We start from the raw sequence: 17,956 nt of genomic DNA on the forward strand, positions 1-17,956 counted from the left end.
GTGTATTTAAGGCTGCAATGCTCGCAATGATGCCTCATTTCCATTTCGACGTAGACAAGCTACAAGATGCCAAGACTTGTGTTCGTACAAGGCAATCTGACAGCTGTACGCTACCGGGATGAAATTCTTCGCCGTCACGCTTCCCATTTTGGATAGACAGAGAGAACTCTTTCAGCAGGACAATGCCAGGCCGCATACGGCACGTGTAACAATGGATTTCTTACAGAATGAGAACATTAATGTGCTGCCATGGCCATCAAGATCGCCAGATCTCAACCCCATTGAACATCTATGGGACGAACTGGACAGACGTGTACGTCAGCGTGACCCGGAGCCTCAGACGCTTCCGCAACTGTCACTACAGGAAAAATGGGCTAGGATTCTACGTATCCGGATTCAGAGACTCATTCAGTCTATGCCAAGAAGATGTCGCGCAGTGATTGCTTCTGCTGGTGGCCACACAAGGTACTGATTTCAGCGCCCTCGTGCGACACTGTTTGGTGACAAAAACGCCTCCACTGCCGTCAGTCTATAGCAAGATCATTGGCACATACTCATGTCAAATTTAACTGTGATACGATCATAAATAACAAAATTATGCCACTTTGTATTAAAGAGATAATTCCATGAATATTTCGCCTATGCGTTTCTTTTTTGACAGAGTATATATTAATGAATGCAGCGAGTATCCGTATGATAATACACTTGGTTTTTAGATTATATGTATAATAATGAATGTGGAGAGCATAATATAATAATGAAGAGCAATGAATGTGGAGTGTAGCTTATGTGTAGATAGATAGATAGATAGATAGATAGATAACAATTTAACGTGTCCATATACCACTAGGGTTTCGAACACGCCCATCCAGAGTCCGACCTCCGATAAGATCGGTGGCCTGACTCGGGATGAGGGGAGGATAGAGTTGAAAATGGGCAGAATTTTGAAAATAGCTATTAGTAAAAAAGTTAATAGAATTAAAAAAATAAAAATAAATAAAAAGTTACAAGCCAAAAATAAAAATAAATAAAAAGTTACAAGCCAAAAATAAAAAGAATTGACTGCTCGGCCGAATATTTATATAATTTGGAGCGTTTTAGATGGACAGTCCAAAAATAAAGAAGAGAAAGAAGAGAGGATCGGACTATTTAATAATATTAAAAAAAAGAGAATAATTTCGACATATAATTTTGAACGGAGGTCTAAAAGTTTAAAGTCCGATCTAAATGGTCCGGTCCGGGGGGGGAGGGGGTGTGTGAGTTTAAGGTGGGCGGAATTTGGAATACGAATTTAGTAGTTAGGTCAAAGACCTAAAGCCAAAATGAGCTCATTCATACAACTCATGTCTGGACAAAAATTTAAGTCCAAAGAACAAAATTAGACTGCTCGACCGAAAGGATTTTAAGGTGATTTGGGCAATTTAGACGGGCTGCCAAAATAAAGTGCGTCGGACTGTTTAAAAAAAAAAAAAAAAAAAAAAAAAAAAAAAAAAAAAAGGATGAAGTGCTTGGCGTTGAACTGTGGCACCAGTTTCCTCCAACGGTGGTCTTAGCAAGGTCTTAGCTAGCTCGACGTAATGGGCACCGGCGATGATCTTCAGTACTCTGTGGATGGTGTAGTTGTCCATGTCTTCGAAGAGTATTCCCTGTCTGTAGAGATCATCTCGGCGCGACGTCACCACAAGTCCAAACTTCCCGTCTCGTAGTTCCATGGCGTGGATGGCACACTCAACTCCGTCAGGAAACTTCTTAAAGCTGCCCTCAAGAATGCCTCCCGGCAGTGAGCTGGTGTCCGAGGTGTCCCCGAACAAGTATCGAGCGTACTGGCCCTTGATCTTGGAGATGGCTAGGCTCCAGGCGGCGTCCCTGCCCCGGGCGGTCGCGGAAGGCCGGGCCTTGGCTGGCTGGTCACTACTCGGTGGGGTGACGGCCTTCCGCCTCGCAGCAGCGCCATCCATAGGGGTCTTGGCGGAGCCCCCCGGGGGTGGGGGACTCGACGCCGACCGCCTCGAAGGGGTTGGAACGGGAGACGCACGCCGTGGAGTTTCGCAGATCGCTGTGTCCAACAGCGGCGTCGACTGGTCCGCTGGCTCAGTCTGTTCAGAGGTATCTGCGTCGGCTGGCACTGGTTGATCGGGTCCCGGGGGTGGGGGCGGCGACGCAGACAGGACCGCCGCTGGCGGTTGAGCCGCCAGTTTAGGTTCCCCCCTGAGCCGTCCCTGGTGCAGGTTTCCTCTTCCTCCTGCCTCTTCCCTTCCTCTTCGTCGTGTTCGTTACCGCGTCGCCATACACCAAAGTCACGGTTGCCCGTGAGCCAATGTAAGCGACGCGGTACTCTAACAAAGAGCCGTAGCTTGCAATAAGTCCCCCCCCAGGGGGGGGGGGGGGGGGGGCAACTCGAGAGAGCAGAGCGACACGTCTTTCCTCATCGAAGGCATAGCTCGGAGTGGCTCATGTGTATAATAATGAATGTGGAGTGCATATTATAATAATGAATAGCAATGAATGTGGAGTGTAGATTATATGTATAATAATGAATGTGGAGTGCATATTATAATAATGAATAGCAATGAATGTGGAGTGTAGATTATATGAAAAATAATGAATGTGGAGTGTACATTATAATAATGAATTGCAATGAATGTGGAGTGTAGATTATATGTATAATAATGAATGTGGAGTGTATGTTATAATAATGAAGAGCAATGAATATGGAGTGTAGCTTATGTGTGTAATAATGAATGTGGAGTGTAGATTATATGTATAATAATGAATGTAGATTATATTAATTGAATAGTACTTAATTTATTTTATTACACACCCGTCGGTGAGAACACCATGTGTTATTTTTGATAACATGTGGTTGTTTACACATGTACGTGTGTTAACAATTTCAAGACATACGACTGGCTCCTCCTAGGTGTCACCACTGCCATACATCCAATGAAAACCTACACGATGGAAATCGATTACACTGTGACGTGTAGTTAACCTGACAATCATGGGTCAGTGACGCATAAGTTAGCTACAGGTGCAACAGCTGTAAATAAACATTAGTCGAAACAGATGTAAACATTTGCTTAAAACCTGGTTTCGCTCGTTAGATACATTTTAAAACAACTCGTTGTGAGATAAATGGTATCTAACGGCCACTCATGTATTATTTTTGTATATCAATTCAAAGTTGTTTTGAGAGATACTTAATGTATTCAGTATTCAAACATAGTAGTGGAGAGTGCAAATAATTCAAGGTGAATATGTATTATACGTATACCCGTATTTGACCGGAAATAAGCCCAGGGGGCCAAGCAATCTAATTAAAATTAGCTCCACTATTACATGTGGATCTAACAGCAGCCAGTTGGAGCTCATGTCCACCAATCAAAACCTTACTTGCAGAATCATGCCAGTGATTTAAAAATAATTTGAAAACATTCCGAATTATCCTGGGGGTATACGACATGTTTCTTGTGAATTACGAATGCCTTAAAATATGTTTTATTTTTAAAAAATAAATAATTTGTAATGTAAAACTGAAGACTGATTTAGTTTTTAGCTTTTTTTAAATAAATAAATAATTTGTAATGTAAATTTGAAGACTGATAACCCATCCCGTACGTATTGGTATGGTTCGCTGTACTGAGGCCACTAAAATAGACTTGCCCGATATTTTTAGAATTTGTATGCTCCCAAATAACGTTATAAAAGGCGAAGTGTGATTGGTCAATACTACCGATTCAATCGGGCTGCTGGTGCTCCCTTACACCTGCCAGTGTAGGCGGTCAATATTACAGCCTTGCGATTAAGTGGTCACTTGGGCAACATCGAGGCTTATATAGCAATGACTTTTGTCATCCGTTTAGGTGGCGCACCTTCGGGTGTAGAGCTCACGAATGCTCGAGGAATTCGGTGGGCACCTCTTCAATCCTCGTGATGATAATGGCCGGAGATGCGTTTCACTTCCACTACCACACCGGACGACGACTGGCGGGCTTTCATATCATCATTTCCCATCATCACCATCACTCCTTCCCTTACCCCCCTTATCAACACCCATCTAAATAATGCCCAATTGTGCTATATGGATAACCTGGGGATGGGGTGGGGGGGGGGGGACGCCGTGGTAGGGTGCTTTTTTGGGTGCGGTGGGCGTTGGCGGTTTGGCCGGTAGGGATGCCTGGTAGGAGGCCCCCCCCCCCCCCAGAACCCCCGCCCCATGGAAATCCGAACTAGCCGAGGTGGGCTACCCGGATGGTGGATCGCGAGATAAGATTGGGCGCGATGCTCCCCCCTTTGCGAATCCTTATTCCTCCAGGGCTTAAGGTTAAATTTATATAGGGAGTCTATACAAATGGACTCCCACATACTGATAATTAATAAAATAATATTTATAATAAAATATTGTTTAGACCAGCCCGACTGAAAATTGTTTGCACCTGTTTAAAGCATATGTGAACATAATTTATAAATGTGATTTTTCAAAGTGTAAGTTGATACATGCAGCAGTTGTGTAAACCACAGTTATGTAAATTATATTTTTATAAATTCTTGCTGTATTTTCAGACTGGAAGTCTGCTTTCATTGATCTGATGAAAAACTGTGCTGCAGTCATCAGGGCTGAGGGAACACTAGCAGCAGCAATAACGGAGATGGGTCTTTTGTCATTTCTTATGACTCTGGAGTCTTCTTTATTGGGCATGTCAAGTCCAGCTTTAACAGATGGGATTTTTTTTTTCAGTCTCTTCCAGATTCATGGACATTTGTATGTCCGTTACTTTGAATCTGGAAGGTTGTCTGGATTTTTCAGATCCAAAGGTTTGCCTTTAAACTGGATTTTATACTAAAATCATTATGTAAAAAGCCAGTTACTTTGAATAGCCATGGAAAAAAAAAAACTCATAACGAATAATAAATTATAATTTATTAGCACTCATTGATAAAAGTAGAAAATCATTGGCAGATTTTGTATTTGAAATTATGATATTACACGAAATGTTTACAATGGTCGAAATTCATTTTATGGAATGAGAAGCAACCTTTGCTTCTCAAATTTTAATCTGGAGGCGAATGCTATAACCTGAGAAGCAGCAGTTGTAGAAATCAGTGTCAAAATTAAAGTCCTTATTAAAATTATAGTGTAACCTTTTTCAGCCGTCACTTAAGACTAACTTACATACATGTAGATAAAACATTTATATTATTAATCCTGAAAATGGAAGAATTGTGGATATTTCTAGAATACTCTCAAAATTAAGATGGAAGGCAAAAACAGCTTGTCAGACTGATTACAGTATCAGAAAGCATACTGTGCATTTTGAGCAGCATTTGCTTCCTGCCTCCAGTCAATTTCGAGCTTTGGTTTAGATTTACTATAAAGTGAAATAAGCGGTATCACATCACAAAGTAATGTGGTTTGCTAGTCCGATGCTTTTTTAATTGCAAACATTCGCAATAATATTTTTTCTTTATTATTTTTTTTTTTCTTTTATTTAAAATAAAGAAATGAGATATGTGTGGCATTCAATTTAATCCTTTGGTGTAGATTTTACAAAGAGGCACACCCAGGTGTCTAGTGTTGAAATTGTTTTCAGATGTGAAAAGTAAATGGGTTTCTATTGAGTTTTGTATGGACTCAGTCAAAGCAAAAATGGATGCACATTAAGGACCCAAAACATAGGTCCAAACAGGCATTGCCTTAATTAACACTACAAGTTTTCAATTTGCTATATTCGTGGGGATGTTTCACTTGGTAATGATTATTTGTATTGATTTAACAGGCCTTAATATAATACGGAAGTCGGTTGGTGGCAGTTACCACACACATAACATTTTCCATCTTCAAGTCTTCAATGCCACTGACATTGAACAACACCAAAAGAAGATCAAGGAAAGACTTGAGGAAAAAAGAAAAGCACAAAACATTGGTAACTATTAAATGTATTTACATGTATATATTTAGTTATGCATAATAAGTGTAGTCAAACCTGTTTGAGAGGCCACCTCTATTAAATGTCACTTCAATTCATTTATGTTTTTTATGTGTTCCCATTTTATTAGTGTCACATTAGGTTCCAGTTTATGTAATGTATTTTCAGAAAATAATGAAGAAATTATCATTTGAGTAGTATACTTTAACCAGTATTTAATGCCAATAGTTTGGTAGGGTGCGAACTTGTTCTGAATATGGACATTAAACTTCTTTAATTTGACTTGACTTGTAGACTGCAAAAACTAGTTCTCGTTACTGTGTAATTGATACCACAGAAATAACAAATAAACTTTGTTATTTCAACCTCTCTTTATCTTGAGTGGTTTCTTTTGGCGTCTTCGGCATTGAGATAATGACATTTGATTGTGTATGGTCAGTGTTGAGTAGAACTTTCTTTAGCTTCTTTGAGTAGTGTAACAACATTATTGAGTGTTTTATTCTATTTCAGGTTTTTAGTGCTGATTTTTAAACAATTACAGTTTGAAATGAAAGCTATTGTAAATATTCCACCAATTAGTATTGTAATTAATTGAACAAATAATTCCAAAATATTTACAATTACCAGCAGTAATTACTGTACCAATGATGGAATTTTAATTTACAGTAAATATCCAAGTGCTACTAAAATGCAATAAATTAATTGTTCATGTACCTTTTTTGCCAGCTTCATTGAAAAGGTAAGCAGTATTATACTTTGGCTTGTGGTGTGTGCGTATTCTTCATTTCAAAAAGATAGTCTTTTCTGGGTGTCATGCTTCACTGAAAAAAAGAATCTACTCTATATATATATATATATATATATATATATATATATATATATATATATATATTTTTAAATGTTTTAAAATTATGTGTCTCTGTGCATTTAAAAAAAATACATGACTGCACATTGTATATACATGTATTCTTTCCATTTAGTAGCTTTTCTTACCTTTCTTTTATTGTCTTGATCGTATGTGGTAGTGGTGTGTACTATACTAATTAATATTTCTTCCTTATTGCTGAAATAACAACTTTTCTTTTTCATCTGCTATTTATTATAAAGTAGAATGTTGGTTTACTTTTTTTGTGTGTGATTAAATCTGATCTGAATTGTCATAATCTTCTTTAGAAATAAAGTACTTAGTTATCATAAAGATTTGATCAATATATTAATAATAATTTATTATTTCTTCATGGAGAACATAATATGGATATGAAAGTTGCGTGGTACATAATGCAGTGACTCTGTTTATGATGCTGGGGAATGGATGGAGAGTTGATGAAGCTTTTTTGTTTATTTCTTTAATATGTTGGATTGGACTGTGCTCAAAAATCTATGAAAATAAGTGAGTTCAGATACTCTCAGACCACACATTTGTGTCAAATATGATGGTTGCTTGCCAAACAAGCTACAAGATTAGCAAGCAGACTACAGTGTTATTAGATTTCATAAAAGTAATTTTACGACAAAGAATTTTTTTTGGTGTATTTTGAACCATCAGCTAGGCCTTCAATAAAGCTTTTTATTAATGTTAGTAAATTATTTATTTTCAAGCGTTTTGGTATTGGTTTACAGTTAAACCTCAGAAAGAATTTGGCCAGAGATTTCACAGCATTATGGTGGAAAACAAGACTGGTGTTTTGAAGTCTCATATGAACTTAATGGCCTTGGTCCAACAGCAAGAATCCACTATGACAGAGACGAACAGCCAGCTTATTGGAACTGTACTCCACGTCATTAGGAAGGATTCCCACAAATGCAAACTACCAAGCTCTGGAAGGTATATCTTGTATACTTTTGAATTTAGTTCAGACCAAAAGTTCATCATGAGACAATTTGTCCTCATTTATCTCACATTTATTAACATAACATAATGGTTATAAATGTATTCAACAGCAACATTTGGTTAGCAGTAGTGTCTAGAGCGAAATGTAGCTCATTGTAAGAGCATCTGCTTACAATGCATGAGATCAACAAATTCATCCCATATGAAGAACATATTGACATAATTGTCTTTCAACTTTTGACATGCAGTACCAGCTGATTCATAATATTCTTCATTGACCCCCCTCTCTCTCTCTCTCTCTCTCTCTCTCTCTCTCTCTCTCTCTCTCTCTCTCTCTCTCTCTCTCTCTCTCTCTCTCTGTCTCTGTCTCTGTCTCTGTCTCTGTTTGTGTGTGTGTTTATGTAATTTAAAGTCACATTCCCTAGTTTTTAAACAATGCAACCTGTTTTTCACTACTAAAGCCGTTTTTGGTAACTGAACTCAGACACTAACTTACTTTATTGTTTAGAATATCCATTTGCAAACATCTTAAGTGTTTCTACTTATCCTGGTGTTTGCAATAACACAAAATCCATTTTTCAAAATTTTAAAAAGGTACGTACCTCTGAGAAGTAACAGTTATGAAAACTATCTGTAGTTTTATTTATAGAGGGTATCTCCTCATAGCAGCGTCACAGAAGCTTGATTCACTCTTATTCTTTCTTACAAAATCATTATTCAGATGTATTACATAATTATACTAAGTGTCCGCTTAAATGGATAAAAACTAGGGATTGTGACTTTAAGGATGACGAATGGTATATTCAGAGTTTCATGATGATTCAGAGAACTTTTACACCTCTATTCTAATCACATAAAGACTTTTTCTTGAAACATCAGTAAATTGAACACCCTTCGAAACCAAAATTTTTACTCTGTTAAATGGGTTTTCAGTTTAGATTTTTATTGTATTCATTATCAAGCTGAATGTATAAATGTGTGTCATTTGTTTATTTTACTGAATAATGGTTATTTTATTGTACATATATTGATTACATATCCATTCAATCATTTTATTGTCATAATTAACACAATACTGACCCGTGGAATAAAAAATAATAATGTTTTATTCAACATGTCAGATAAAAGCTTAAACTGTTATGTCACATTTTCATTAGTTCATATGGTTTGATTAAAAAATTACATCATTTGTTATTTGAAAGTAAGCAGGTTGTTGTAACACAGAATATTAAATCAGTTTTCCAGTATATCATTGTGAAAGTTGCAATAAAATTAAAATTATGTTGTAACAAGAATGAAATATTTCACTGAATTTTTTGTTTAGGTTTATGATTGCATCTGGAATTTTTGATGATAAAGTTTCTGAATGGGAAGGAAGCTTGCAACTGTTCAGGAATGAAGGCACCTCAGTAAAAGAACCAACACTTCAAAGTCTGCTGGATCTAACAAGTGATAGTTTAACATGGGATAAGCAGTGCACAGTCCTTTCAGCTCTACCAAATTTTCATCACTGGATTGAAACTCATGTGGGTTACAGTCGCATGCTTTCACTGGGTGTACAAAAATACAAGCCAGCATCTGCAAGAAATCTTATTCTCTATTACTACCGAGAAGTGAAATCAGAAGCCATGCTTGCAGTCATGAGGAAATTGTACTTTCCAGATACACCTGTAGAGGTATCATCAACTGCATGCCAGGATTCTGGTACTTCAGATATTGGCCACACTCCAGCAAAGAGAAGGAGGCTCAACACAACCAGTGCCAGAAGATCACTGACAGCTGATGATATTTTGAGAAACCTGAGTGTCATTGACCCAAAGTATAACACAACAAACCGGATATCCAACATATCAGCCTATGAAACTTTTGAAACGGCATTGATAGAAGTTGGTGTTTTGGCTTGGAGAATTCATCAGGCTGATTTAGATGTCTTAGTCATGAATGACATCAGCATGACTAATGGCCAATTTTCCAGTCAAAAGTTTGCTCACATGTCCAGGAGTAAGCATGGCGACTTATTTGAATATCAGTGCACATGTGATTTATATGGAACACTGCTACAAATTGCAGCAGTTGATATTCCATATGAGGATGTCGAGAATGCCTATCACTTGGATATCCGCTGCTGCCATATCAGGTTCTTTCTGGAGAATATTGAAGATGTATCAAGTACTTTATTTGATGATAACTTTTCATTTCATGAACCAACCAAACTTCAGGCCAAGTTACTTGAAGCAGTTAGAAGTGAAAACTTAAAAGATGCTGTCTGCATATCTTTGTTGGATAACAATAGGAAATTCTCTGTCATCTCTGATGATCACACATCTTGCAGCTTTGTCCACTATACTGATGGGAAATTTGTTTGTCAATCTGGAGCTTGTGATGCTGGATACGGAAGTGCCAGACGACAAGATCGATATCTTCATAAAGATGATAACTTGTGTTGCCATCTCAAAATACTCAGAGAAAACTCTCATCTTTGGCTGTCATCTGAGGCTGAAGAGGTCAACATGTTTGAAGATGAAGAGGATGACAATGACTTGGAGAATGAGGAAATTGCACCAGAAGTGCCTGCTTCAGATCCATATATAGAGGACCTGATACCAAATCCAGTGGCATGTGACCAGACATCTGCTGAACATAAGGTTTGTATAGAACAACTGACAGGTTATTATCATTTGTAAATTCGACATGTATTACCAACAGGATTAAAGGACATGATCTTGAATTTGAAAGTGAAGCCAATACCAATGCGAAAAAGAAAAGAATAATAACATAGATGAATAATTAATTTATGGTTTTATTCATTCTATACCCTTAAAACACATAACAAAAGACAAATCTTTTTTAAAATAAGCATGTTAGTGCTCACCTTTAGGCATATGTGGAGTCAGTGGCGTGCAGTAGTAGTTGTTTTTTTGACAAGAAGTAGTGTGCGTATAATATTTGTAATAAAAAGAGTTCATGCTGTTTTGGACCATGAAGTGTCCACGTAGAGTGCTTAATATTTTCATGCTCAGGTATAAAATGTGTGTATATAATTTACTCTTGTAGGTAATCTGGAACATTTTTTTTTTTTAAATATACATGTATCTCTTTAATCAACAGAAACATTTCTTTGATGAGGAATCTGGTTTGTGGCAGTTTGAGTCTCTGAGCAACCACCAACCACTGGAAGAAGGTGATCCTGTACTACAAGCAGCCATGAGACATCGACTTTCTTTGCTTGATGGCTTGAATGGTGCGCAGAGAGATTTTGAGGGCAATCTGTGGAGAGACCGATCGGGGCCATTTTCCTTGTATCCTCCTGCTATCTATGGACCATGTCTTTGTGGGGTTTGTGTAGTTTCTTTGTTGACTCTGTTATTACTCCTAAAAGTAGAAAGATAATACATCAGGGGTGCAGAAAGTACTCGCCCGTTAGCCAAATGCGAGTGAAAATTCTGAGGGATGAGTTAAAAAATGTATCTGCCAGTCCGATGTGCAATCTGTTTTTGTTTTTGTTTTCTTTCTGACTGATTGTGTAAGTAATATAGTTATGTTTTGGCAAATCCTGAACTCGGCATCAGCCATGCCACAGTTTCAAACTGTCTTCAACTGCTTACGAAATATGGAGTCAAATTAATATGTATGTAATAACCGAATTGTTACGGATCAATATAGTTTCGATAATCAAGACATTGTTTATTGGTGATCTATTTTTACTTTTAAGTTTGGTTCTTTTTATTTGTAAGTTTTTGCACTGTTATCAGTATTAAATATATAATAGAAATGAATGTCAAAATGTTCTGGCTTTTGTGGATGATCGTATGAAGTGAAGTGTAAACATCATAGTGTCCTACAGGTTGGTGGAGGAGTATAAATTCTGGTGGGCTAGTAGATTCTAACTGTTACTGGTCCAGATGGCTAGTGAAATATTTTCCATTTCTGCACCCCTGTACATGTATGTAGAATAAGATTCTGTACACAGATATATTCTGAGATGTATGGTTTTCACGTAAGAAATAGGAACGTATGTTGCTATGTATACATATTCTTTACAGGACTGTAATGCTGCAAATTTATTCAACCAAAATTTGTCACTTATATTAGAAATCAAATAGCACTATATGTATTCTACATTGCTATTTCATACCTACTAAAGAAATACAAACTAAATCTCCTTCACAGTTTGAATGTGGTTTAATAAACGTAGCAGTTCTTTTTTAAAATGTATCCACCAAAGTTACAGTATGTTTTAGTTTGGTTATGGTTTTCTTTTAGTCAGTTTTTCCAAAATTTTAGCATTCTTCAGGAAGATGTTTGAAATTAGGATAATTTTAAATATACAGAATACGGTTAGCAGTAATTAGTTTTGGTATCCAGATTTTCTTTTAAAACACTAAAATTGCTGCCTACATGGTGAGCCCTTGTTATTTTTATATTACACATTTTATTTTGAATAATTTTGTTTCAGGCTGGTTATTACAATGCATATACAATGCCTGTGGGTATTCTGTCTGATGTCAAATACCAGACCATTGTTTATACAACAAATGGTCCTTGTCGGTTCGAGGTATGTACATTAACAATCATGATAGATACCAAATTAGTTTAGATGTGTTTCTCTTTGTGTTAAATCTTTTTGTACCATGTAGGCTACAACAAAATATATTTTCTAATAAAAATAATGTAAGGTATGGAAGTTAGTGAAAAATTAAGAGAAGAGTTGTATTTCTCTCTGTACAGTTTATAATTTATTTTGTTCAAGTATAGCAGGCCCATAATGAACATATCATATCCAGATGTATGTGACACTAGTTTAGACAGAACTTCTGAATACAGTTTTTTGTTTGTTTGTTTGTTGTTTTAATTTGAGAGCAAGCAGTCATTCAGATTAAAAATGATTCTAACAGAGTGCACTGTATGTTACATAGTCCAATCATTTGAAATTTCTTTTCAGGTAAAATTTCGTGAATGTTTGCAGAGAAACCATGATTGCCTCATGCCATATGATGGATCAAGTCACTGCCTGCACTTCCTCAGTAGGAACACAGCTGCTGGGGATGAAATTGGTTGGGATTTTGTGGATAGAGTGTTAAACACTAACATAACTTTTTCAGCCTATTGTACACTGATGACTAATCAGTATCAGCGCCTGTATTCTTTATCTGCTAAATTTATGTCTCCACAAACGTTTATTGCTTGGTGCTTCTCATGGGCTTCTAATTTCAAAGTAGATTTCAGGGTGGTCTGGATATCTGCAAATATGAACCTAAATACCTTGCTTGTGATGGAACAAAAATAGGAATTAATTTCCGACATGCTTCAGTTACCCCTATTGAGATTCCTTCCACAGATGTTAAGGTTGATCCCTGTCATAGGAGAAATGAGAGAGCTTTTATTCATTATAAGCAAGGAGATTTAGACATTGCTGCAAACATTAAATGCAGGGAACATTTGCTTTATTTGTCCAAATATCACAGGGGTTTACTAAAGGATGATCAGAAGCTGCCATGGAATGACCAAACGGATAGAACAAACCTACTTGTTGAGACTACCACATACTGTGATGCTTGAAAGATAGGTGGGATGTAATAAAAATAAGCTTGTCAATTTTTGTACGGGACAGCAGTTGTGAAGGACGCTTCCTGTTATCTCAGAAACTAGCAGCTTGACCCCCCATTTTCTGTGATTTATTTCAAGGGTGAGGTGTTCTAGTATTTATATATGTTGTGTGTATGTTGATTGATACGTTGCATGTAACTGTTATACCCCCATATGTTACTATGGTCGTCTATGGGATTTTATTTGGTGTTATACACCCTATACAGGAATTTCACATTTTGTTGCGGTACATAATTATAATAATTTATTCTGGTTTCGCTTTTCACTTGAAGCAACATTGTTTGTGTCAGTTATTATGGAAACTTTTTTTCAACACTTGCAATATCTTTTGGACAGGAAAAGTGATTTTCATGTCGGAAAATATGACTGTACAGTATGGTTAGGATCTGTGAATGAAGTTGGTTATGGCAGACAGAAAGTTAATTGGCCTAAAATGGACAAACCAAAAATAGAGAAAGCTCACAGACTTGCCTATATGATCCGTAACAAGCTACTTCCTTCTGACATGGCTGCATATGCCGGTGTTTTAGAAGTTTCCCATCTGTGCCATAATCGGCGGTGCATTAATCCTGAGCACTTGGTCTTGGAGAGTCATGCAAGTAACAGTGACAGGGTACATTGTAAAGACCAGGGGGGGGTGTCACAAAGGGTACAGGCCACACTGTCTTCTGTGAAATACTAAATTATACTATTTCCATTGTATGTACATGTAAGATTGTACATTATTTATTTTATTTTTTATTATTACATTTTTTTTTCGTACTATTTTGTGCGGTTTTCGGAACTAGATTTCGCATAAGGCTATTTTTTTCATACAGTTCATCGTTTTGGTGTCTTTCATACATTTCATAGAGGGCCTTTCTCTTTTCACATCGTTTAATTTTGTACGTGTTTTTTTTCTTTCTATTCAGTTGCTGAGTTCGCAGTGTTTCAACTTTAGAGAGATCTGCAACAACTTTACTGCCGGCAGAAAACGTACAGCCCATGTCTTTTGAAAGTAAGAGTAAAGATTCTGCAGGCCCATTGTTAATGGTATGGACTGCACTGTGGGCCCTAGCTGCGAAATTCCTGCTGAAGGTGGTGTGTCTGGGTAAAGATTTTCGAATGCATTTGTTCACAGCTTCACATTTTTGTGTGTTTGTGTTAAATTTTGTAAGGTGCAACATTTTTGGGCCGAGACGATAATCAATGCACTTCCTAAGGTTTTTGTTGTTTTGTATGGATTTGGGAATTTTGAAATCAGAATTTAGAAAGCTACTCTTTGCGAGCCAGTTTTTCTTTTTGCAAACAAATGAGTGTCTCTTACATTTGTTGTGTACACCTTGATAACAGGCTGCGATGGCATCGCTAATGTACCTTAATGCATGCATAATTTTTTTAGTGTTTCCAGCATGTTGTTTGTAAGCTTGTTCAAACTCTGCTTGGCACCTCATGGCAATGTCATTGGAGAATCTTATTTGCATTTTCTTTCTATTAGACACTGTCCGTCCTGGCATCATGTTTTCGACAAATGTAGCATTTTTTACAAATTTTCTGTGATTTTCGGACAGATGTCGGGTGTCTAGTAACATTTGGGGTTTTATCTCGCTATTGTTTTCGTTGTACATCTCGAGAGCTCCTTTACATCCCTTGGCACCTGGGTCCGTTGTCATGTATTGTACTTCGAGAGAATCATTTTTTAATTGTGCCAAACAGTCCTTAGCCCATTTTTTCTCATCTCCAATAGACATTGACATGGGGATGTTACGAGAGCATGTTGGGTCTTGCAGGCATGTTTCAGAAGTACTAATGTTGTGATGTTTAGAGCATAATTTGTTTTTGGTAGAAATTGCTAACACCTGCTTTTTGTGTGTGTTGTGTTCGACTGCTGTATACACGACCTGGGTCGCAGGTTGATAAGGTGTTTTACCAACCCCTGAGTACAGTGGATTGTTGTACATGCCATCGCATTGTAGGTTGACAGTGTTAGGTTTGGAGCCCCTTAATTTGTTTATGTCCCTTAGTGTCTCTCTCCTGGCTTTCATGTCTGCAGTGTTTGATGTTACTATGTTTTTACAAACTTTGTTTGCAGTTCTTTGGCATCCACTGGCTGATGGTGCAGGGATATTCATGCACAAACACAATAGACGGAAGTTTTCGGCACCTATGGGCATTTTTGTGAGCCCAACCTGAACTGTCACATTTGGCTGAGCTGCCCTCCGCCCCCTGGATCTTACTTCAGTTTTCTCCACTTCGTCATACAAGGTAAATGTATTGGAGAGGTAACTGCATTTCTCACAGAAAACATTCAACCGTGTACAGATGCCCCTCCGTTCTTCCCTATCAAAGTCGAAGCGAAACACACCGCAGCAATTAGGGGACGAGTCGGCATGTTTGACCTGACTGGTGTTAATAAGCTCCTCCAACCTCCCCATATGCAGAACCCTGTAGGTGTTTGCTTCAGGTCTGTTAAATATAAAAAATTAAAAAAATAGCTTTTTTTTTCCTGCAGTGCTAAATGTATTTTAATATACATTGCATTGTCAAACTAGATTATCTCCCTTTGGCCACTTGCTAGATTAGTAGCATGTTACTGTAATCTGACTTCAGTGACAAATATTTGAGTGACACTTGTTGCGTGTTTGTTTATGGTTACAGAGAAAGTGTAGTTGTCACAAAGAAACAAACTGCATGTGACAGGCCTTACAAATAATTTCTTGGGCAAAATGTTACATTTCGGTATAAATTTCCCCATCATTTTGTTCATTTTTTAGCAATTTTCACCCATAGAATGTAAATAAGTACTATTATATCAGGTATGTCAAATTTTGCAGTGTGTCTACTCTAAGGCATGAAATCAGTTACCTTGAGCCGGGTACTTTCTTTGAATTTTTTTTTAATTCAGTTGGTGGGTCTGGTACGGAACGTAGAAGCCGATACGGCTCACCAGTCGACATTTCACTCACTTGTACTCCATGGGCATGACAGTTGATAACCTTTTCAGTCATTGATTTGCACAGTCTGACTGTCCTGCTACTTTTAGCATTAGGTTTTGTTAGTTTCCTACAAGTTCTGTGTTTGTTGTTTGGGAGATATCCCTTTTTGAAACCACATTTTCCTTTCGTAGTAAGTGGCGGCATTTTTAAATTACTTTAATTTTAAGACAATATGGATGCAGTTGTTTTCAATCAAGTAGTCTTAGTGAAATGACTCTGGTTACCTGCGTACGACTGATAAACTTAGAGCAGCTGACCTAATTACTAGTGATTATAATTAATGTGGACAGGGGCAGCCATTACTGGTTCAGTGTTTTCAAACTTATCCTGCTGATGACAACAATCTGCCAGGCATGTTTGAAACAGACATTGTTTCTCAATTTAGTGTGCATTCCAGCAGTACTTGGTCTTGTACGAGTCAGCACAAGAGAAGTGATGTTTGACACTGGATTAAATGTTTGATTAATATAGGTTAATTTGATCCATTTTTGCTGATTTTTCTCATTTCTGGGTTACGAGAGTAAATTCGACTCTGTTCTGTGTTAGGAGGTAATGTAGTGCATTCAGTATGCTTGTTCTAACATGTAAGTGATACACAGTACACACAACTAAATTGAGATGAGTGTGATAAATTGTACTCATTATAAATAAAATAAAAGGCAAGATGTGTTATATATCACATGTTTAATTTTTATTTACAAATATTGTCCTATATACATTTCAAACTGTCACCCTGCATTTAAAACAATTCTGATCAATTATTTGTTTGTATATTTTAGGACATGTAAGGCTGTCCTTCTCAAATGTAGCCCACTGGACACTTTCTGAAAGTGTGTGGTAGCAGTATAGGTAGTAGTCTACCAAATAGCATCTCGTCCAGGTCAGAGTTCGAGGTGCACCCAACTTTTGATACAGCACTTCATGGTTCCTCGAATGCCATTGGTGACATATGTGACAGGACTTGTTGTAATAAAGTGTTGTCTTATGTGACCAAAACTTGCTATGATTTGATTTGAACCAGTGTTAGTGTACCACATACTGTGATGCTTGAAAGATAGGTGGGATGTAATAAAAATAAGCTTGTCAATTTTTGTGCGGGACAGCGGTTGTGAAGGACGCTTCCTGTTATCTCAGAAACTAGCAGCTTGACCCCCCATTTTCTGTGATTTATTTCAAGGGTGAGGTGTTCTAGTATTTATATATGTTGTGTGTATGTTGATTGATACGTTGCATCTAACTGTTATACCCCCATATGTTACTATGGTCGTCTATGGGATTTTATTTGGTGTTATACACCCTGCAGGGAGATTGTAAAGCGATTTTCTCTAGGAGAATATTCAAACTTGCTTCAGTTCAAATTGGCCATTGTCTTTGCAGTCTTATCCAGCAATTCCTCTCTCACCAGCCTCATTCCTTATCGTTATCTCACTCTGACAGCATTTATTATAACATCTCTGAGAAATGCTGTCGATTCAGATTGTGATTTTGTTAATGATCTTGGACAATTTTCTCCAGAACTTCAAGATATTGTACATTTTGCTTTAGATAATAGAGAATCACTTCTCGAAGTTCTGGATTTTATTGAATATTTGGTTTTAAGAGTAAAAGACATTCAT

At 37.2% G+C, this 17,956-nt stretch overlaps 1 protein-coding gene and 1 long non-coding RNA gene across 4 annotated transcripts; both read left to right on the plus strand.

Annotated features, from left to right (window-relative positions):
• Positions 1-4,542: 4,542 nt before the first annotated feature.
• LOC121366222 lies at positions 4,543-13,045 on the plus strand. The gene is made up of 7 exons (XM_041490750.1): positions 4,543-4,815; positions 5,778-5,924; positions 7,548-7,752; positions 9,083-10,403; positions 10,867-11,094; positions 12,215-12,313; positions 12,701-13,045. The coding sequence occupies exons 1-7, from the start codon at positions 4,590-4,592 to the stop codon at positions 13,043-13,045; spliced, it is 2,571 nt and encodes an 856-aa protein (XP_041346684.1). The 5' UTR covers positions 4,543-4,589.
• Positions 13,046-14,053: 1,008 nt separating this feature from the next.
• Positions 14,054-17,330, plus strand: LOC121366223. 3 transcript variants are annotated; one of them, XR_005957140.1, is made up of 4 exons: positions 14,054-14,074; positions 14,277-14,455; positions 15,437-15,609; positions 17,120-17,330. It is a non-coding gene; the product is annotated as an uncharacterized LOC121366223 (long non-coding RNA). The 3 variants fall into 3 exon arrangements; XR_005957141.1 differs by lacking the exon at positions 14,054-14,074 and having other exon boundaries at positions 14,130-14,455; positions 15,437-15,626; XR_005957139.1 differs by lacking the exon at positions 14,054-14,074 and having other exon boundaries at positions 14,135-14,455.
• Positions 17,331-17,956: the final 626 nt, after the last annotated feature.

This window comes from Gigantopelta aegis, unplaced genomic scaffold, assembly GCF_016097555.1.
Source record: "Gigantopelta aegis isolate Gae_Host unplaced genomic scaffold, Gae_host_genome ctg5043_pilon_pilon:::debris, whole genome shotgun sequence".
In the NCBI taxonomy this organism is placed as follows: domain Eukaryota; kingdom Metazoa; phylum Mollusca; class Gastropoda; order Neomphalida; family Peltospiridae; genus Gigantopelta; species Gigantopelta aegis.

What these genes read in the sequence shown, in the direction of transcription:
- LOC121366222 (XM_041490750.1), top strand. Translation starts at nt 4,590, where the DNA reads ATGAAAAACTGTGCTGCAGTCATCAGGGCTGAGGGAACACTAGCAGCA. An exon ending in AAGAAAAGCACAAAACATTG is followed by an intron (nt 5,925 to 7,547) that starts GTAACTATTAAA and finishes ATTGGTTTACAG; the next exon opens with TTAAACCTCAGAAAGAATTT. An exon ending in AGACATCTGCTGAACATAAG is followed by an intron (nt 10,404 to 10,866) that starts GTTTGTATAGAA and finishes TTTAATCAACAG; the next exon opens with AAACATTTCTTTGATGAGGA.